This window comes from Camellia sinensis, chromosome 12 (assembly GCF_055761805.1).
Source record: "Camellia sinensis isolate YWXY chromosome 12, ASM5576180v1, whole genome shotgun sequence".
In the NCBI taxonomy this organism is placed as follows: Eukaryota; Viridiplantae; Streptophyta; class Magnoliopsida; order Ericales; family Theaceae; genus Camellia; species Camellia sinensis.
Window position 1 is genome coordinate 96,552,448 of NC_138972.1, and position 21,324 is coordinate 96,573,771.

Here is a 21,324-nt window from a genome sequence, read left to right on the forward strand (position 1 = left end):
GTTAAATAATTTTATAAAATTTTAAGGAGGATTGAGGCCTTATTTGAGAATATTGATTTTAATTTTTTTTTTTAAAAAGGTCAAAAAAATCACAATAAATTAATAAATTATTATTTCTATTTTTCTATATATTTTTTTCATAAAAGATTAAAAAATTACTTAAAAAATTAACTTCCAAACACACCTGCATTTGCCTTCACCAGCCCGAGTCAAGTTCGACTCTTAAGGGGGCGCGAAAAATCCTGGCTTTGCCAGGGGCTCTCTTTGAGATCTTGCGTTGTACTCTGGTCGACATTTGTCCGTGGTTGGGGCGGTTGATGAGCTCTGCTAGTGCCTCAGTGGTGGGTCCCCCACTTGGTGGGGGTTAATTCCTGGCTGACAACCGACTATCCCAGGGTCAGGGCCTACAGAGGCTGTGATGACACCACAGAACTCCTTTTTTCTCGATAAAAAAAAAAAAAAAAAACACCCCTGAAAATAAGAGATGATGAATAAAGTTGTTAAAATTTATTGTTAAAAAAAAAAAAAGAATAAAGTTGTTAAAATTTAATATATTTTTTTTGTTTATATTATAAAATAATTAAATTTGATAATGACATTGCTAACAAACAAACACAGACTAGAGGCCTTAAAAAACAAATAAATAAATTAAAACAGAGTCAAAAAAAAGAAGAGGTTGTTGGTTGGCTTTTCTTTGCTTTCTTCACACTTTTCAAAAAGCAAGCAAACCCAACAACGACACTTCTCTCTCATCTCATCTTCTTCTCCTTTCCCTTTCCCCTCTATCTCTCTCTCACTCACTCAGCATGCCCACATCTGATTCAAGAATCTGAGACCAAAATCTCCATTGTTTATGTTGTTCTGTTTCCTCTACATTATTATTCACTACATGATCTGTGAGTCCAATCTTACCCTTTTTTTGTCTCTATTGTTGTTTTTATCTCTATCTTCTTTTCCTGTTTCTCTTATCATATACATTGTACATCTAGGGTTTCAGTTCTATTCTCCCTACATTCTATTTGAATGCACAACTATCTTGTTTATGGTCTCTCTTATGGTTCTCTATATGGGTCATCTATGATTATTAGTTTCAAAAAAGGTGGTTCAATTTTCAGATTAGTAGTAATTTGGGTTAAGAAGTCACTTTACTATACACATTTGGTAATTTATAGTTTTGTACTATATTTGTGATAGTTGTCTCATCAATGGTGGGTTAAATTTCTGATTTTGTTTGTGATAGAGTAGATAAATTGGTATTATGACAAGGGTAGGACGTGATTTCGGTGATTCAATGAAGAAGGAGGTTGTTCATCCGGTTTCGGCTGATGTGATCTTTGCTTCTAGCCGGTTTCCAAATTACAAAATCGGATTTAATCACCAGATTGTGGAGGTGAAAGAGGATGCCAAGGTACTAACCATGAAGGAGGTTGTTGCTAGAGAGACTGCTCAGTTGCTGGAACGGCAGAAACGCCTCTCAGTTCGCGACCTTGCCAGTAAATTTGAGAAGGGTTTGGCTGCTGCTGCTAAGTTGTCTGATGAGGTTTGGCTTTGTCAAGTTTGTGTATTTATTTTAAAGTTTTAACAGTTGGTTTTATCTATACATTTTCAGAAACCAATACATCAAATGGTTTGTTTACCTAGTCTGCAAAACGGGTTTGCCAATCGATTAGTGGTATTAGGCTCTGCTAAGCGATTGATTATGTAAAGGCAATAGGTTTATGTTCCTTACTAGTTTTCAGCCAACAATTAAAGCGGTTAACTTGATGCGGACCCAAACTTTTGTGATTGGTTAGACTTGAAAATATTTATTTTTAGTCGTAATGGAAGACAGTCTTTGTGATATTAAATGCTTCCCATTTGTGGAATACAGGCTAGACTCAGGGAGGCGGCGTCATTGGAGAAACATGTACTTCTAAAGAAGCTTAGAGATGCACTGGAAGCCTTAAAAGGCCGCGTGGCGGGTAAAAATAAGGATGATGTAGAGGAAGCCATTGCTATGGTTAGTTTTATCCTATTTTCCAATTATTTATTGCTTTGCCCCACAGAAAAGTTGGCCATTGAATGACTTCATACTCGTAAAACAAAAAATTCGTTCGTAACACTGCTGTTCCATTGGACTGTATAATTTATTTGAGAAGGGATTAAATATTACCCTTTAAGCTTACTAAAGCATTCAGTTATTCTGGAGCATTGCATGTTACTCAGTTTTGTGATTGACATACGTGCAAAGTACTTCTAGCACGCAATATGATTCTTTGAGATGAAAAGGATTTAATAAAACATTTCTATAATTATAGTACTGAGTGGAATGGGTGCAACACCTGATGCAATGGGAAGCTGATCTAACTATTTAAAAATGAGGGACATAGAAAAAGGGGTTGGTGAAGGCCTCTAACAAAGTCGCACAACTTAGAGGATGACTGGAGAAAATAACTCAAACAGACAATCAAAGAGTGCAAAATCTTCTCTTACACTGATGGAAAGGCCATCACAGTTTTAATATGACATTTTTGGTTTTGCCATTGGGGTAGGTATTGAATGGCACATAAAAATAGAAAGAATTTGATATGTTCTCGGGATAGACAGTTGGCCCCAATCAGGTTGAGATGGCTGAATTCAGACAGTTATTCCGATATCAAGATTCAACTACATTTAAAGCTGTTAAACTTAAGACATGAAAGGGTTAATAGTTTTTATAACTTTACCTGTTATCAAAGGGAACATATTCCTATTTCATTCATGACCACATAAATGATGTATTCACCTACCTTTTTAGGGGTTAGGGGTGCCAAGGTTGTTTCGGCAACCTCCACCTTTCTTCCAAATGGGGATAAATCAATTTACTGAACATGTCGTAATCTTTTATGATATATTTTACATGTCATTTAATAGATTAGCTATAAGCCTATGCCTTATGCATAATTAGATGGTTTGCTCAGGATATTTTGTTTTGTTCTTGTCTCTTTTGCTTTCTTTTGGGCATTTGTTTGTTTATCTATTTTTTTAGTATGTTTTGTTCAGTAAATGAGGAAAATATTGATTATTTTCCGTATGAATTGTTATATTTTACTTTATATCATATATTTTCCTTTAAAATTGCTGCGAGGGTAACGGTAGTTAAGGTTTGAGTTCATGATTGTCTTTAATGTTCCTTTGTTCTCTCCAATTGGGCAACTTGTGATTCTGGTTATATTATATCCTTCAGGTTGAAGCTTTAGCAGTTCAGTTGACTGAGAGGGAAGGAGAGCTAATTCAGGAAAAGGCAGAAGTGAAAAAGCTTGCTAATTTTCTAAAGCAGGTACAATGAAAAAGTTTGGTATTGTTTTGTGGTTGGGCATTTGATCTATAGAATCTATACTTTTGGTACATGGAGGCATCTGTGATCCAGTTGTAGAAGAAAGCATCTAAATTGTTCTAAAATACCTTTAGGGAAAGCATATGCTGATGTGTCTATGTATATACGGTATATGGAATTTTATCATTCCTTCTTAATAAAATCATGCCTTTGAAGGATAGACTTAGAAGAATATTCTTGCAATATACTAGTTATATTTTGCTTGCTTGTTTTGGTATGTATTTAGCAGTAGGAATAATTGGAAATACTTTAATATCTTTATAACTTGCTGTTTCATGTTCTTCATGGGCACTTCACATGTTTGAAATTGTCCATGTGCATTTTTATTTTCACATTAAATGTGGCTTTTAAAAGGAGAGATAAGATTCATAGATGAGGGTGGGGCTTGAAGTAGCCTGTCCAAGGGTAGAACCTTTTGTTGTATAGCCTCCTGCTTTCCATAGACAACCCTGGTTACTAGATGTGGTTCAACCACGTTTTGGGTACCCACAATACCACCCTTGTGGCCCCAAATTGAGAAGCACATACACATCTTAGATGGAGATATCACACATTGACCCTAATTGAACGTGTTTTGATATATCTTTGACATGTTCACAAGTTACAAGTAGAATTTATAACTATGGTCACATCAAAACTGCCAATTCTCCAAATTGTCACAGTAGTCACTTAAAATGAAGTAGGGTTGAATTGTTTTATTTTTTTGCCTCCAAGCCTTCCTTCTTGAAGCATGGTTAATGAAATGAATAATGTTCTTCATTTCGTGCATGCATTCTCCATATATATGAATGGTGCAACATTATTGGTGTCTTTTCCTTAGTACATCTATATCCTATCTTCTTCACTAAAACAAACATAAATTGCTTCACTCAAAATGTCTGAAGTCCATGTTAACCTTCATTCTATTTAGTATTTAAGATTCTACTTGATAGTTTCTTCCTTAATAGCTTTTAATTACTAATGATTACTTATTTTAAGTGGCTATTGTTTTTGGGCTCTTTCTGTTTATTGTTATTTTTCTCTCTCCTGCACACAACTCTTGTCATGCATCAAACACATCCTTTGTGTGTGTGTGTGTGTGTGTGTGTGTGTGTGTGTGTGTTTAATTTTAAAATACATATGTAGGCTTCAGAAGATGCTAAGAAACTTGTTGATGAAGAAAGAGCTTTTGCTCGGGCTGAAATTGAGAATGCCAGAGCAGCGGTTCAGAGAGTGGAAGAGGCTCTTCAGGAACAAGAACGGATTTCCCGAGCTTCAGGGAAACAGGTAATCCACTTTGTTAGAGAAGATAACTGCATGGACAACCAGTTATTTTTTATCCGAACTTTTCTTCTCATTTGGTGCTCTTGTCCCAGAAGCTACTTTGCATTATATCAATGTCTTTATTTCTTTAACACAGACGTTTTGTGCTAAATATTTAGGATTTGGAAGAATTAATGAGGGAGGTTCAAGAGGCTAGACGTATCAAAATGTTGCATCAGCCTAGCAAGGTATAAACATGAATATGTTATACTTTTTTTCTTTCCTTTTCTTTTCTTCATCTTCTTCTTTCTCTCTCTCCCGTTGATCAGTAAGCTTGTCTAGGTTCATATTTATCTATCCTTTATAATTCAAAATTTTGTTTTTATTTTTGAATAATGTTACTTTTTGTAAGTGAATTAAACATAAGTTTGTAGGTGATGGACATGGAGCATGAGCTTCGAGCATTGAGAGTTCAGCTTTCTGAGAAATCTAAACATTCTCTTCAGCTTCAGAAAGAGGTTTGTTTTGCTATTTTTTCGGTCTCTCTTTTGTCTACTTTTAATGACTTCTTTCTACGTAGGTATTGCTTATATTTTGGGATCCTGTAGGATGCTATTGACAAAAAATGGGAGGGTAAACCTTGAACCTTATCTATTTCTTCTTTTAAGCAGCGCAGACTGTGGAGTACTGGTTCACTCTGGAACCTGTTTACTCTGTGCAAAAATCTGATTTTTCAATTGTGTAAATTACAACTACACCACCTAAGGCTTATTTAAACTAGATTTGACTCCCTGCGGTTTTGGTGAATACATCCTGCCTTCTGAGGTTTCAAATCACATTATAATTCTTCCGTCTATTAGTCAATTGTGAGGTCAACTAATAGAATTAGAGACTATGTCATCAATTTTATTTTCCAAAATACTAATTTTACCCATAGATACTATCTTTCCCCTCCTCTTTTCTCTTCTCTCCCTCTCTTCATCATATGTTACCATGAATCTGCATACCATGCTAAGCATTTCTGATGGCTCATGCCTATATTTGACCCATATATTCCCCCGTTGATTTGAGAAAAAACGCTTTTAGGGTTTGTCTTCTAATAATACTTAATTACCCACAATACAACTCTCACAACCTATTTTAATGGGTCAAATATATTTCGGTTCCCCCATCCAAAAACAAAACAGAAAAAAAGATTTGAAAACATTTTTTAATGTTTGTAATTCATATTTTCTGCATTTTTTTTAGCCATATTGGATGATGTAGATACGTGGGGATTGTGAGTACTAAAGTAATGTTAAGCATATAAGCGTAAGGGTATCCTCACCTTTTGAGCTAGCTTTTGGGGTTGAGTTCTACCAAATATTGTGTAACATGGTATTAGAGATAGAGAACTCAAGTCTGGGTAGAGGGTGCATGCCCTTAACTTGCATGCCGCAGGTGCTATTGAGTGACCATGCTGGGCGTGAGGGAGGATGTGAAGTGAAGTCCCACATTGCTTGCCTAAGTACTAAATTAATGTTAAGCATAGAAGCGTGAGGGCTCCCTCACCTCTTGAACTAGCTGTTAGGGTTGAGTTCTACCCAATACTGTGTAACAAGGATATGGATGTTCTGTGATAAAAATCATGCACTATTTTTTGTGACTATTTTCAGCTGGCGATGAGTGAGAGGGTTGAGGAAAACATGATTCACTTATATGAATTAGATGGTCCTGAAACTTTGGGTTCATATTTGAGGATCCAAGCTTGCTCTGATAGTGCTCCAGAACTTCTGGGATGTTCAATTCAGTGGTATCGTTTAACAGCTGACAGAGGCAAAAAAGAGCTTATTTCAGGTATGCATGCAAAATGCGGTAACTCTTACATGTCACCATATTTTGGAAAACATTTAATTAGAAGAAGTTCTACTATTTGGATGTTTTGCATTTTGCCAACATAATTGATCTTTCCAAGAATATTGTGCCCTGTGATAATTAATTTTGTTTACTTGTATTATGTTCCCTTTCTGTAGATGAAGAAAGAGAACTATGGAGTTTAAATTATAAATTTTATTTCCAAATAAATATAAGTGGGCTTTTGGTTTCATTTATCTTACCAAGCTGTCTGTATGATTGTATTGTGTGTAATTTGTGGTACTCTATGCTGTTGGTGACAGAAAGGAGAGAATGCAATCTTTCTGTTAGGGGTATGCCTACTTCTTTGCAAAGATAATAACTTTAGAAAGCAAACATATTTCATTATTTTCAAACATTAGATGTTTTGGTTGGTGCAAATTTGAAATATGTTCTTTATAAGGCTAAAAAAAGATAGTCAAGGTTAGCAGCCTCTATCTAGTAAATATCTATGCAAATTAAGCATTTTGATCCAAGATAACTGAGGCCTTTCTACCAAACGCCATTAGAGGACTGAATTTCATGAATGGACTTGTGGAGTCCTATATGGAAGGTTGATGAGGAATGCAGTTGTGGAGGTGTAGGTAATATGATACAATTGCAGGCTAAAGTAGTCATTTTAGGGCTAATTTTGTCAACTCAAACTGCAGAATATATTTGATCCGTGGTTCTTACTGAACATAAATATTTGTTCACTGTGTTTGATATTTCTTTAAACTTGAAATATATCAATTTTGGCTGCTTTGAGTGGCTGAATTCACCTTGAAGTCATGATTTATTTATTTATTTATTTTTGAATTTTAAGTTTGGTGATGATGGTTTTAATATACTTAAGGTAATCCTATTATGTATAGATTTGACATTAAACACCTGTTCGTCAATGGAAGAATTTCAATGTTTATTGTTCCTTTACGCGAGACATCCCAAACTGAGAATACAAAATTTCTTTTCCTTTTGAATGTTTTGAGATGTTAGACAACAGACAGGAAAGTTACTGAACCTTTCTAACTTCATTATTCGTTTATATACCATACTTTAACCTTTAGTATTATTGATTTGACTTCCAATATGCCAGGAGCCACCAAATCAGTGTACGCTCCAGAGCCCTTTGATGTTGGTCGAATTTTGCAAGCTGAAATAATTCTAGATGGTCAGAAAATCACATTGACAACCGCTGGTCCCATTGATCCCGGTTTGGTCTTGATCCTGTATTCCCAACAGTATATATGTGAATTTAAATTATCAACTTGTGCCAGTTCTATGTATTACTTTTTTGAAAATTATTAATTAAAAAAATTCAGTCACTAGGTCATTGTGCAAATTATGTCTATGTTTGTAGACTTGGAATGACTGATGCAATGATCCATTGTAAACAGCTGCAGGATTGGGAAACTATGTGGAATCGTTGGTGCGAAGACATGACACTGAATTCAATGTATGTTGTCCTTGTATTAATTAAAAAATTTGCGTGTCTACATTTTGTGCATTCCACCAAGTCAAGCCTGCCTAACCATTCGAGTCTTCAAGAGCACCCGTTTTGACATTTTCAGGCATTAAGCTTTAACGACAAGAATATCTCCCCAAAGGAAGTCCCTCATACCAAATGCCAAATTTTGTGAAATGCTGATTCTCTTCTTCTTTTTTTTCCCTTAATTTTCTTTCTTATTTAATTTAATTATAAAAAATTAAAAAAAAATAAAAAATTATTAGCTTTTGTCTCTGGTATTATTTTGCTTGGCTGAATTTATCCCAAAGTCCAATGTTAATTTCAAAGTTCAAATTCTGTCTGTAGAAGATGAAATGTAATGGATCATGTAGGGCATATTAAACTAGTCCTCTTACATTTAATGCTATGTTTGGAACTTAGATTTGCGGAGGAAAAAGGAAATTAAAGGAGAAACATAGGAAAATACAATGAAATGAAAAAAGCTGATTTTTTCCCCCTGTTTTTGGTTGGGTTTGTAAATGAGAAGAAAATGGATTTGTATGTTAGAAAAAATCCATTTGTTTTGGTTAGTTACCCCTAAAAAAATGAAAATTTACAAGTAATTTCATTTCTCTTTTATTTTCCTTTACCTTGACAAATACAAGATCCAAACATAGCCTTAGTGTTAGCACGCTACGAGTTATATCATTGTTTGATTGTGGAATGGCTTTGGTGTTGCTTTCCAGGTAGTTATTGCCCAGATGAATGGTGTAGATCATCCGTCGAAGTCTATCCATGTACTTCATGTGGGAAAAATGAGGATGAAACTTTGTAAAGGCAATGCAACAGTGGCTAAAGAATACTATTCCACTTCAATGCAGGTATTATAGCATTGTGTTTTTAATTGAGTTTATTGGCAAAAGAAGGTTAAAAAAATAAAAAATAAAACACTGGTTTGGCTTCTGTCTTTAAGCCCTTTTTAGTTTGGTCATTCTGTTGGTTAGGCATTGAATCTGGAAAGATTCATTTTCCTAAATAGCATGGAAACAATACCAGATGCACATTCTCCTTTTTACCTTTCTGCTTGAGAGATCGTTATTCAATGAAAAAAATGCTCCTTGAGCACCAATCCTCTTGGGGATTATGTTCTTGGGACACTGGAACAGATTGAGACCTCCCCTTTACGTTATGTTTGGTTGAGTTTTCAGAATATGTTTTCTGAATTTTTTTTCAAAAACTAGTTTGGTGAGAAAATAAAAAAACACTTATTACTTTCATATAGCTTTCTCTTTTTTGGGGCTGAAATAATTTTTGAAAATTCTTTTTTTTTTTCTTGATATTTATTTTTGTGAAACTAGTTTTTACTTTCTCTAAAAATCGCAGAAAACAAGTTTTGAAAATGTTAATATTTTAAATGTCGTTGGGCCTTGATGAAAACAAACCATGTCTATATCATTTCTGAAATTGTTTATTCGACTGTTAGTTATGTGGAGTTAGAGGTGGCGGGAACGCTGCAGCTCAGGCGTTCTTTTGGCAAGCAAAAGCAGGGCTTTCCTTTGTGTTAGCATTTGAATCAGAGAGAGAAAGAAATGCAGCCCTTATGCTTGCCCGGAGATTTGCATTCGACTGTAATGTGAGTCCCAAATTTTCTGTACTCGTGATTTATTTGAAATATATTTTACGTATAATTACTCATTTATGCTTTCCCGAGAAGTTCTTAGTTGCGCAAATGCTTAAAATGACAGATCATGCTTGCCGGGCCAGATGACAGAGCTCCTCTGGGAACCTGACAGATCTATGTTCTACTGAAATGTAATTATATTGATTTTATAGTGTATCATCTATCTATAGTTTTGTAAAATGTGGCATTTGTGTGATTGTAATATGGGCTTCAATCACTTTTTGGATTTTTTGTTTTGTTTGTTTTTAATTTCTTTCCTCTCTTCTCCAACACAAAAGTTGGCATTCTTCTATTTGGCTATTATTTTGCTGATTGTAACAAGTTTTCACCCTTTATGTTTGAAGTATTTATTTATGTGCATTCATTGGTCTGCCAATCTGGAAAATTATGCCGAATTGATAGTTGCCTACAGCATTGTGTACCCAACAATCCCTCGCTCACGATGAGGCTCCTATAATTGAAACTCATGACAACGTGGCTTTGATACCCCACTTATTGCACTGAGCTCCATCATTTTTCTTAAAATCAATGGGTTCACTTGTATCTTTTTAGAACATTCAATGTCATGTCCGCATGATTGTAGGGAACGGCATTGTGTACCTAACAATTCCCTGTTAAGCAGAATGTGTAATTTCACTCCTCTTTTAGTTTTGTTTAATTGTCAAGTAGATCATTCATAAAGAATGGAAAATTATGAATTGAAATATTATTCGACGAGTTATTTTAGACGCAGAATTTGATCAAACTGTTTAAAAATTATGACATAAAAAACCACTTTCATCAAATTGTATTCAAATCCAGCAATCTGGGGATGGGGGGGATGGCTGTTGTGCTGAGATGCAATTTCGCAAATCGATATTGAGAAATAGCCCTAATTCCAACTGGTTATGGTGAACTTGATTTCATCTGGGTGATGGGTTGTTCAATTTTCTCCTTTCTAGTTTCAGAAGGGTTTTATGAGTTGACTGGATCGAAACTATTAGTGTAATTGCTGTCTGGATTTTAAAACCTGGTTATATGATACAGGGCTGGCTTTCCTTCGGTCTCAACTCGGATTGGAAGGTACTGTTGGGTCTATGGGGACTTATTACGGGATTCGTTTTGATAATCTGAATCGTTTAATATGTAGAACTTGTTAAGTACTATATGCCTGTAAATAATTCGAACCGTTGAATATGTAAAACTTGTTAACTACTATATGCTTATAAAAAATTACGTTGATTGTTACATGATTAAATCAATTTTGTATAAAAAAATGGAGAGTGAAAAAATAAACGGTTGGTAGAAAATTGATATGATGAGATAGGTATCGATATCCGATCAACGTGATTTTTTACAAGCATATAGTACACGACGAGTTCTACATATTAAACGATTTGGATTATCGAAACGGAACTCGTGATAGGTTTTCACAGACCCAACAACACCATTCAGTCTGATATGAGACTGGAGGGAATCCAGTGCCTATGATAAAATAATAAGATATTATAGGTATTTAAATCTTGTTCGCACGTTTTTTTAGTGAAAATTATACTAATTTCTCTTATGGGTTGAAATATATATAATAAATTAGTAAATTTAAAACAAATGGTATACGGAAACATACACAAGTAAAAATAAAATATTTATTTTAATGTAAAAAAGAGAGAATATTTCAAAGTGTTATAAAAAATTAAATCTTAATAAATTTATAGAGGTTATTGTATTTTTTGAAAAATTTTAGTGTAATTTAAACTCATTTTTATTTTTATAACTTGCCAATGGTTTATTATTATTCAGGGTAAATGCAAAAAAAAGATTACACAATAATAGTAAATTTTATGACTATTAATAATTAAAATAGTAATACTATGTGTGGGGATATATTTTTGAATACCAACACGTGGCAAAGTGACGCCAGCGTGTCAGCCAAGGTGCCACGTGTCCAGGTCATAACGCCGAGGTGATCTCAGTCAAGCCGAGGTTGTCTCTGAAGATATCGAAATCCGAGATAAGTGGATAAAGAACAAGAGTCCTAGAATGAGAGGGGACTTCAGTTTGGGTAAAGATAAGACTCTTAGAGAGTTTATCCTAATCATACTGGGAGTCCAAGGTTAGCAGTAATCCTAAGTCCATTAAAGCTAGGCTTCTATTGGGACTAGGATTGTGTTGGCTATAAAAGGGAGGCACCCCCATGAGTCTAAGGTATGCAATTTATATTCTGTCTAGTGAGATTAGCACTATTGATTATCTTTGAAAGATATACTGACTTGATCGTCGGAGTGCCCCCGGGTGGACGAACCACCACTGGAATCTTCTCTTTCTGTTACAGGTTAGTTAGGTGTCATCTATTCTGCCAGTATTCTCCAGCTGAATACTGAGTTGAGCAGTGTGATCGGAAAATCACTCACACAATTTGGCGCCGTCTGTGGGAAAGAAAGGAGAATAGATGGCCAACGACGGACAGAAAGAGAAGGTTAGGGACGACACCCCTACTGAGAATGGAAAACATATTGACCTTGATGTCGAAGAAGACAACTGCAACGAAAAGACTCGTAATAAGAATCACGGAGGAAAGGACGTCGGCCAGGAGGGCGGCATACCGAAGAAATCGGACCGGAGCGAGTATTATAACGAGTACGACCTCCAGCCACTGTTCTCACTACAAGATATGCCGATTCTAGCGGCTAAGAAAGACATCCAAAAAAAGGGGGCAGAAAATGATTCCTGCAGTCCCTCAGCATGGCGAGACCAAGGGACATTCTCACCGGCCTTCATGGGAGGTTGGCCATGGAGAATCCCAGAAGACAAGATCTCGGCCTAGATGATTAGGTTCGAGAAAAGAAGAGCTCAGTCTAAAGTGAGCAGATCCCATATTCTAGAAGGCAAGATCTCCGCCCAGATGAAGAGAAAAACACAACCTGAGTTAAAGACTTTTTTCCACAAAGGAGTAGGTGGAAACTATGTAGAGGACTGGAGAATGATGCTTGGGAGTTGGAATTTTCAAGCCGATGTCATGTTTAACACTTGTTGAAACTTGAAAAAAGTTTACAAGTTAAAATTAAACCGAGATTATGTTAACACTTGTTGAAATTCTGAGAGAATTTACAAGTTTAAGTTAAACTGAGATTATATTTAACACTTGTTGAAACTTGAGAATTTACAAGTTAAAGTTAAAGCGAGATTATGTTTAACACTTGTTGAACTTGAGAAAAGTTTACAAGTTGAAGTTAAACCAAGATTATGTTTAACACTTGTTGAAATTATGAGAGAATTTATAAGTTGAAGTTAAAACCGAGATTATGTTTAACACTTGTTGAAATTCTGAGAGAATTTACAAGTTGAAGTTAAATCGAGATTATGTTTAACACTTGTTGAAATTCTGAAAGAATTTATCAGTTGAAGTTAAACCGAGAAAGAAGATTGATTTAACACTTGTTGAAATTTTGAGAAAATTTACAAGTTGAAGTTAAATCCAAGGTTATAGCAGTATCTATACACGTGCCGAGGTGACTATGTTACCAAGACTTGAAAGATAATGGAAGATAGAAGTCTTAAGAAGTAAAAGCAACACTTGTGAAAATATTTGTTACAATGTTTTCAAGTGTTAAACCGAGACCGAGATAAACAAGGTTGGAAGTTTTGTCTAAGGTATGTTAACCTGGGAAGATTGCACAATTAAGGTGTATGTTGAAAACATACAAAATTGTATTCTAAGTATGGAATCATACAAGACATTAAGAAGAGGGCAAACATTCAAAACACTTGAAAGAAGAAGTTAAAAAAAATGCATTTAGATAAGGAAATAAGGCACTTCAGCCTGACATTGAAGAATAAATTGTTTGAGTAACAAAAAAGTACAAGGTACAAAGACAGTACATGTTCAGTACATGGTGAAATTCAAGATACAGGTTAAATGATCAAAAGACATGAACGAGTAAAGCAATGAAGCCAAAGTAAAGTTCGCCGGGATCAGACGGTGGCCGTAAGCAAGGAAGTGCAGTAGAAGCCTCGCCCAATGGGAGAGTGAAACTGGTTGCAGAAAGCTTCGCAAAAGCAGCAATAGAGGATTTAAAAGAGAAAGTTTAAACAAAAACAAAGATGCAGAAGTGAAAAGACAGAGAGAGTGAAGAGACTTTGATCAAATATGTAGGCGCAAGACGACTTATAAGCGCGTCCGGGGTACGATCCAGGAAGAAGAAAACATGTGGCTTAGCGGTTGAGTTGTTATGTGTGACAGCTCATACGCGTAAAGGAGCTCTTGGAATTCTTGGTCTTTAAGAAGATATGTCGGCCTAACGATGATGATCTCGGATTAAACCGATGAATTAGCATGAGGTACTGATATAGGTTCCATCACCTCAGAATGCCGAGGTAATAGAACCTAGGGGGCAGTTGTGGGGATATATTTTTGAATACCAACACGTGGCAAGGTGACGCCGACGTGTCAGTCGAGGTGCCACGTGTCCAGGTCATGACGCCGAGGTGATCTCGGTCAAGCCGAGGTTATCTCCGAAGATATCGAAATCCGAGATAAGCGAATAAAGAACAAGAGTCCTAGAATGAGAGGAGACTTCAGTTTGAGTAAAGATAAAACTCTTAGAGAGTTTATCCTAATCATACTGGGAGTTCAAGGTTAGCAGTAATCCTAAGTCCATTAGAGTTAGGCTTCTATTGGGACTTGGATTGTGTTGGCTATAAAAGGGAGATACCCCCATAGGTCTAAGGTACGCAATTTATATTCTGTCTAGTGAGATTAGCACTATTGATTATCTTTGAGAGATATACTGACTTGATCGTCGGAGTGCCTCCGGGTGGACAAACCACCGCCAGAATCTTCTCTTTCTGTTACAGGTTAGGCAGGTGTCATCTATTCTGCCAGTGTTCTCCAGCTGAATACTGAGTTGGACAATGTGATCGGAAAATCACTCACACACTATGGTATCGGACATATTTTTCTAAATTTTACTCAGAAACATCAATCTATGATTCAAATTTATTTCACACTTAGAAATTACTTTTTTTTAAGCTTCTTTTTGTCTTTAGTAATTTGTTTTTTGATTTTTTTTTCTTTAAATAACAGACTGAATAAAAAAAAAAAATTGACATGATTTTTTTTAAAAAGCCATTAAAGACAAAAAAAAATTTAAAAAAAGAGATGATTTGTTTTTTTTTGACCCAAAATAGGCGTTAGATCAACAATCTTCGCCATACAAACATGCTACCCCAAAAAATCTGGTAGATTGTCATGATTGATTGAGACCCTCTCTCTTCACCATTCTCATCATTTTCATATACACGTGGCGGGTGGTGATTAGAAGAGAAAGAAAAATTAAAAAAAGAAAAAGAAAAATTGACCAATCATATTAAGAGGGGTAAGGGGATGGGAGAAAAGAGGTCTTGAACATTATTGAATCTGACAACGTCAATTTTTTAAATTAAAATTAATTATTATTTATTACTTTTTATATGTATGTTTAAATATTTTAAATATTTTTTTTTTAGAACACTCAATTCTCCCCGTGGTTAAACTTTTTTTTTGTTTTTTTGGAACTGTCCCATGGTTTAACTTCTCTCCTTCTAAATTCACAGCAACAGACAGAATCCCCTGAAAAGTGAAAGCTCTCTCTCTCTCTAAAGCACGCACTCTCAGTCACCGTTGGTAGGCGGAGCGGCAGCGGCGGTGGAGGTTGGGGGTTCTAGGGTTTGGGAGGATGGATTTTCAGGTGGTAGTACTAGCCGGAGGCACTTCAAAGGAACTCATCCCTCTCGTTTCAAAGGTTCTTCTTCCCCCAAACCAAACCCTATTTCTCTCTCTCTCTCTCTCTCTCTCTCTCTCTGATAATAATTTCATTTCATTTTTATAAAATCAAATTCAAAACAACAATTGCAGGAGGTTCCGAAAGCCCTTCTTCCTGTGGCGAATCGCCCTGTTCTATCTTATGTTCTAGAGCTTTTGGAGCAGAGTAATCTCAAGGATCTCATTGTTGTACGTCTCTATCAATTGTGCCCTAATTTCAAATTAATAAAAACAATTCTTTTTGTAAATGTTATGTTTATTTTTGCGTGTATGGAAATTAGGGTTGTTGATTTTGTTGGTGCATGCTGCATAGGTAGTTGAAGGGGAAGATGCTGCTCTTCGAGTTGGTGGTTGGATATCCAGTGCTTATGTTGATCGTCTACATGTTGAGGTAATTAATAATCTTATGTTAGTCCTATTTATCAACAAAGGAAGAAAAAAAAAAAATTAATCTTATGTTAGTCCTAACACTAACAGTTGTGTGTGTTGTGTTGGGTGAGTGCTATGATGGGTAGTGTCATGATAGCATGGATAGTCGGAGAGGTGTTATGTTGTGAGAGGAAAACCAAGGATATAATGGGTTTAGGCGGTACACTATGTTATACACGGACTCGGTTGCAGGTGCAAGTGCATGGATAAGCATCAAAGCTTCCCAAACCTAAATCTTGTGGTATTGGTATATGCATTCAAAAGTTGGGGATGGGGACATGTCTTAAACACATACATATTGCATATTGTATAATCTTCTTAGATAGGATATTGTAAATTATTTACAAATGTATTTCACATTAAATAAGATTTAAGTAAATTTTAGAATTTACATCTTCCATTCATGTGACAAGCTAGAAATATTTTTTTACTTGCAAATGTTATTGTTTTCTTATTCAACATTGTACAAATTAGAGATCCAATTGTTTAAATGAGTACGGATGTTAGACACATCCTACACCCTTACTTTTGTCATATCCGGTGGACATGGGTACAATGGAGGAAGTAGAATTCATGTAATATGATGCCTTGGACTTAACTGGGGATATGGATTTCTAGCGAGCCAACTAGATGAAATGGATCCATGTAGCTGGCCTCAAGTAATTGGGATACATATTTGTTGAGTTGAGTTGTTAAATGTAATTTGTTTACATGATGAGCATAATTAAGTTTACTACCTAAGGCCGCTAGAAGTCAGTGTGGTCAATGGTGCACAAGACATAAACGTGTTATAGTGATGTAGTTGGTCAAAAAGAAAAGAAATGTCAATTGATTTTCTTCATATATCTGGAAAGCATTCTCGTAACAATTTCAGCACTCATATTTTTTTTGTTGAAAGGGGCTGCAGTGATCAGGGTAGCCCATAAATTTGGTATTAACGTATGCCCCCTAACATATAGGTGGACAGATTATTTTGACTGAGATTAAAATGCTGGTGAATTTATGGTTTGTGTAGAGGACAAAAGATAGTTTAGATGAAATTTCTGTGAGTTTGTCTTTGTGTGGAAAATTACATGAAAATATGCTTGAAATTAGTGGCAGGCTGGCAGCCTAGTGTCTACTTAATTTTCTAATGATAGAATTGATTGAATTACAATTTGGTACTTGGGTTGGGGCTAAATCATTCCTTTATAGGAAATACAAAATTCTTGAAGTACAATAATAAACACTGTTCTCAGTGATATGAGACAATTATTGAATTAGTAATTGGTATGCGTGAGTTTGGGTTATGCATTGGAGACACAAAATCATGAAGGGCAAGATAATAGTCATTCACACAGCTTAAATAAGGGAGCTTTTTATATGTATTTATATCATACTGCATCTAAATTATTCTGATTATTACATTTGATTGGTGTGGGTATTCTACAAAATAATTGGAGAACTGAATGTCTGATGAAAATCCTTAGTCTCAAGGAACAATAGAGTACTTGTGCTTCTATTATCTCAAGTATTCAACGGTTTAGCACCTTTCAGTACCGTGCTATATACTCTTGCAAAATCATCTCTTCATTGTTTGTGCTATTTTTTGTTTTTTTTTTTAAATAATTTTTATTTTAAATGAATGGGGTGGGACTACTGTAACCCATGCAGATTATGGGGGTTTAAATCTATAATTGTTGGCATCTTTTGCTCAAGACCAGAGAGGAAGGTTATCATTCAGGGAGGAGAGTTGAGCTGTTATTTTTTCTTTTTCTTATTTATTTATTTATTTATTATATATACGTGTAAAGAATATGCTGTGAATTTGCCGTTGTGCAACACTTGTAAAATAATGAAAATTATTGTCTTGCATGTATAGCATCTTGCCATTAGGATAATCTAGGCAAGCAACTGTGTTATATTCAAAATTTCCACCAGTTGAAAAATGGAGCTTGAGTGAAGTTTCAAAATTTGCAGGTAGCTGCAGTACCCGAGGATGTTGGCACAGCTGGTGCTCTTCGGGCCATTGGTCACCACCTGACTGCACATGATATCTTGGTTGGAGTTCTCAACTTTTGTGGCATTATGGTTCTGTTAGAATTTATGGCTATTAATTCTTTATGCTTCTGCAGGTTGTGAGTGGTGATCTTGTTTGTGATGTTCCCCCGGGGGCAGTGGCTGCTGCTCATAGGCGACATGATGCCGTAGTGACCGCAATGCTTTGCTCTGCTCGTGTCAGTGGACCATCAGAGTCTGGTTCTGCTGGTGGAAAGGACAAAGCCAAGAAACCAGGACGCTATAATATTATAGGGCTGGATCCCACACAACAATTTCTTTTGTTCATAGCAGCTGGTTAGATCTCTATACATATTTATATATCCATATTGTGATCTTAATAAAAAAACAAACATTTATGTATCATGTAATGTGAATCCTAGGAGTTGAAGTTGAGAAAGATATTAGAGTTCAGAAGAGCATTCTCCGTGCAGTGGGGCAGGTCTGTAAATCTCCTTTGTTAGAAAAATATTCTTCAGTGCTTAGTGCAATGACTGAGATGAGTTTCTTCATTTATTTATTGGTTGTTGTCCCTTGTTACTTGTTTATTTTTTAAATTAATTCCTCGCCGTCTATGCTTATGGGGCCACCTTTTTTTTTTTTTCCCGGGGGGGGGGGGGGGGGGGGAATGTCTGCGGTCAAAGATGTTACGTAACTTACGGGTGACCTTCATATTAATCGTCTTTGTACCCAAGCAAAAGGAAAAAAAGAATTTAATTGTTGTCACATGCTGAGTGCATTCTTCTCTTTTCCCTAAATTTTCTTGCCTCCTCATTTTCATCTCCTTCATTAAAACAGCTATTTCTTATCTTTCTCTGCTGGCATACAAAATAATTTTATTCTGTACCAGAAAAGAAAAAAGAAAATCATTTGTCAGTTTGATCTATTGCTCTTGTGGGCCTGCGTAACTTATTAGAAATTTCAGTCACCAGTTTGATTTATTGCTCACGGGGAAGCACACATGATATCTAATAATGTGTAATAACTCTTTGTTCCTTGTTTTGTTGCCTTTTTTAAGACCTTTTCGACTTGGTAGTTGGTTCTTACTGGGGGCTCTGTTTTTCATTGCTTGTGTAGATGGAAATCCGCGCTGATTTGATGGATGCTCATTTGTATGCATTCAAGAGGTTTGAGGTTTTGTTCTTTTCTTCAAAGTGATCTTTTAATTCATTCATTCTAAAATCTATCTATTATTTACTCAAGTTTGCTTGTTTCTTTAAAAGGTCTGTTCTGCAAGAAATACTTGATCAAAAAGAAACTTTTCAAAGCTTAAGGCAGGATGTACTTCCTTATCTTGTCAGGAGCCAGCTGGTTAGTTGAATAGGATGCTTACATGATTTTTGCATATACTATCTTCATTTGGGTTTTTTCCCCCCTTTATTTTATAATTCTTGTCCTATGAAAAATCAGAGGTCTGAATTATCATTGCATGGGGCGCAATCAGAAGAAAATGGGAATGACAAAGTTGCTTCCCAGGACAACAAAGTATCCCTGTCTCAACTTCTGACTAATTCTTCTACCCCAAGTTTCCACGAACTCTATGCTGTGGGTCCTAATGGGTCTGCCCCTGTTCCAAGAAAAACCCATAAATGCTGTGTTTATATTGCCAGCAAGAACAAGTTTTGTGCACGCTTGAATTCCATTCAAGCTTTCAGTGACATAAATCGAGATGTGAGTTCTAACAGTCAAAGCTTTTGGGACTTCTGATTATTATTATTTTTTAATTTCAATTCACATTTATTCTAGTAATAGGTGCCGACTGTTATTAATACGTGTATCAGGTTATTGGGGATGCAAGTCACCTGTCAGGATATTCGTTCTCTGCTCATAACAACATCATCCATCCTTCTGCGGTGCTTGGGTCAAAAACTACAGTGAGTTAACATTCTGTAACATTTTTTTCAGAATCCCGAGTTATGAGTATTTGATTTACCAGTTTAATCAATAGTGGTAGCCGTAGGTTGTTTAAGGAATGTTTTGCAGCAGGTATGATTCATTTCAATGATGGTTTATTAATTATGTGGTAATTCTCTTGGTTTGTTTATTAAGCTGTTTGATTGTTTTAGGTGGGACCACAATGCATGCTGGGGGAAGGTTCGCAAATGGGTGACAAATGCAGTGTAAAACGATCTGTTATTGGCCGTCACTGCCGGATAGGTTCCAATGTAAAGGTGTGATGGATCTTTCATAAAAAACCAATTATATAATTGCAAAGGCATTTAATCCACTATCTGATTAAAGAGCTACAAATGTTGTGACATTGCTCGACAATATTTTAATTGGAGGTAATTGCAAAGTCTTTTATCCGTTGTATCTGCAGGTTGTCAGTTCAGTAATTATGAACCATGTCTCCATCGGGGATGGTTGTTCAATCCAAGGCTCTGTTATCTGCAGTAATGTACAGCTCCAAGACCGTGTTGTTCTGAAAGACTGTCAGGTTCTCACTCTTTTTCTCTGCCGGGTTTCAAGGGATGTGTGTGTTCATAGTTGTGTTTCTTATAGTTTGTTGTGTGCTTCGTTTTCAGGTTGGAGCAGGTTTTGTGGTGAGTGCTGGCAGTGAGTACAAGGGGGAATCCTTGGCGAGGAAAGAGAAATGCCAACCACAATGACCACTAATCTTTTTTAGCCCTCTGAAATATTCCCAGATTTTGAAATTAATTGTGTTGCTTGTTGAATCTGCCCCCTGTATTCTAATTGCTTAGAGGGATAGATTTACATCCATTTTTGTCCGTTATTTACCTTGCCGTAATTGGTAGTTATAATTTCTCTAGGAGGTTGATTAGGAGGGAATTTTACGTTCGCGTGCACAACCAATAGCAGAGAATCTAATAAGTACATGACCCTAAAGGTAAGAAAATTATGGGAAAATGACGAGATGTCATTGGATGGCACACGGTCACGTGATTTTCTTAAACTATGTGATAATATGTGGTTGATTAGGGTGTTTGTCTGTCTTCACAGCATAATGTTAAGTCTTCTTTTAGCAATGAGATTGGAAGTGGTGTGGTATGGAAAAAGGCTCACAAAAAATCGTGATCACCATAATTATGGACTTCTCACATTAGAAGTTAGTGATTGAGATTTCTTATGATCCGGCTGTGCTGGTGTGGTATATTTTACTAGACTGAATTATTTGTATACATGCATATTGTTGAAATAAAAAAGGCCTATAAATGATGTTTATGAAATGTTCAATTTTTTTTGAGATGATTGGAAGGCATTTTGTCTAAAAGATGATATATACTAGGCTTCTTACAAATGAGAAATTTCACACCCATATACTTTTCTGATGTTTAAACAAATGAGGAATTTCACCCATATATTTTTTACTAAAGTTTAAAGTTGATAATTAACTTGTTTATTTGAACTATTGTTGTCTCGCTTATTTTTGTTTTTGTTTTGGAAGTGTAATCAAAAACAAAATTTCAAAAATTGGTACAATTTTTGAAATAATATAGGAAACACTGATAAGATGCACCAAA

The 21,324-nt window shown here is 35.6% G+C and overlaps 2 protein-coding genes across 4 annotated transcripts; both read left to right on the top strand.

Moving 5' to 3' along the window:
• Positions 1 to 650: 650 nt before the first annotated feature.
• Positions 651 to 9,973, top strand: LOC114262406 (stomatal closure-related actin-binding protein 1). Of its 2 annotated transcripts, none has more exons than XM_028202765.2 (13): positions 651 to 896; positions 1,246 to 1,540; positions 1,871 to 1,999; positions 3,206 to 3,298; positions 4,481 to 4,621; positions 4,777 to 4,845; positions 5,032 to 5,115; positions 6,253 to 6,433; positions 7,566 to 7,682; positions 7,867 to 7,925; positions 8,663 to 8,797; positions 9,400 to 9,549; positions 9,662 to 9,973. In XM_028202765.2, exons 2-13 carry the CDS (start codon positions 1,259 to 1,261, stop codon positions 9,704 to 9,706), a joined length of 1,485 nt encoding a protein of 494 aa, XP_028058566.1. In that variant the 5' UTR covers positions 651 to 896; positions 1,246 to 1,258; the 3' UTR covers positions 9,707 to 9,973. The 2 variants fall into 2 exon arrangements, with proteins under 2 accessions (XP_028058566.1, XP_028058565.1); XM_028202764.2 differs by having other exon boundaries at positions 659 to 896; positions 1,241 to 1,540.
• Positions 9,974 to 15,069: 5,096 nt separating this feature from the next.
• On the top strand, positions 15,070 to 20,829 carry LOC114262408 (transferases/nucleotidyltransferase). 2 transcript variants are annotated; one of them, XR_014345623.1, is made up of 13 exons: positions 15,070 to 15,356; positions 15,470 to 15,565; positions 15,690 to 15,767; positions 17,765 to 17,845; positions 17,920 to 18,139; positions 18,226 to 18,284; positions 18,920 to 18,969; positions 19,066 to 19,153; positions 19,253 to 19,513; positions 19,595 to 19,716; positions 19,909 to 20,013; positions 20,163 to 20,279; positions 20,368 to 20,829. XR_014345623.1 is itself a non-coding variant. In XM_028202767.2 (13 exons), the coding sequence occupies exons 1-13, from the start codon at positions 15,291 to 15,293 to the stop codon at positions 20,449 to 20,451; spliced, it is 1,398 nt and encodes a 465-aa protein (XP_028058568.2). In that variant the 5' UTR covers positions 15,070 to 15,290; the 3' UTR covers positions 20,452 to 20,829. The 2 variants fall into 2 exon arrangements, 1 of the variants encoding a protein (XP_028058568.2); XM_028202767.2 differs by having other exon boundaries at positions 19,624 to 19,716.
• The last annotated feature ends 495 nt before the right edge of the window (positions 20,830 to 21,324 follow it).

Coding starts and splice junctions, on each gene's coding strand:
- LOC114262406 (XM_028202765.2), top strand. CDS start 1,259: ATGACAAGGGTAGGACGTGATTTCGGTGATTCAATGAAGAAGGAGGTT. Junction 7,926..8,662: donor GACATGACACTGAATTCAAT/GTATGTTGTCCT, acceptor GTTGCTTTCCAG/GTAGTTATTGCCCAGATGAA. Junction 8,798..9,399: donor ACTATTCCACTTCAATGCAG/GTATTATAGCAT, acceptor TTCGACTGTTAG/TTATGTGGAGTTAGAGGTGG.
- LOC114262408 (XM_028202767.2), top strand. CDS start 15,291: ATGGATTTTCAGGTGGTAGTACTAGCCGGAGGCACTTCAAAGGAACTC. Junction 19,717..19,908: donor TGCTTGGGTCAAAAACTACA/GTGAGTTAACAT, acceptor TGATTGTTTTAG/GTGGGACCACAATGCATGCT. Junction 20,014..20,162: donor GGATAGGTTCCAATGTAAAG/GTGTGATGGATC, acceptor TTGTATCTGCAG/GTTGTCAGTTCAGTAATTAT.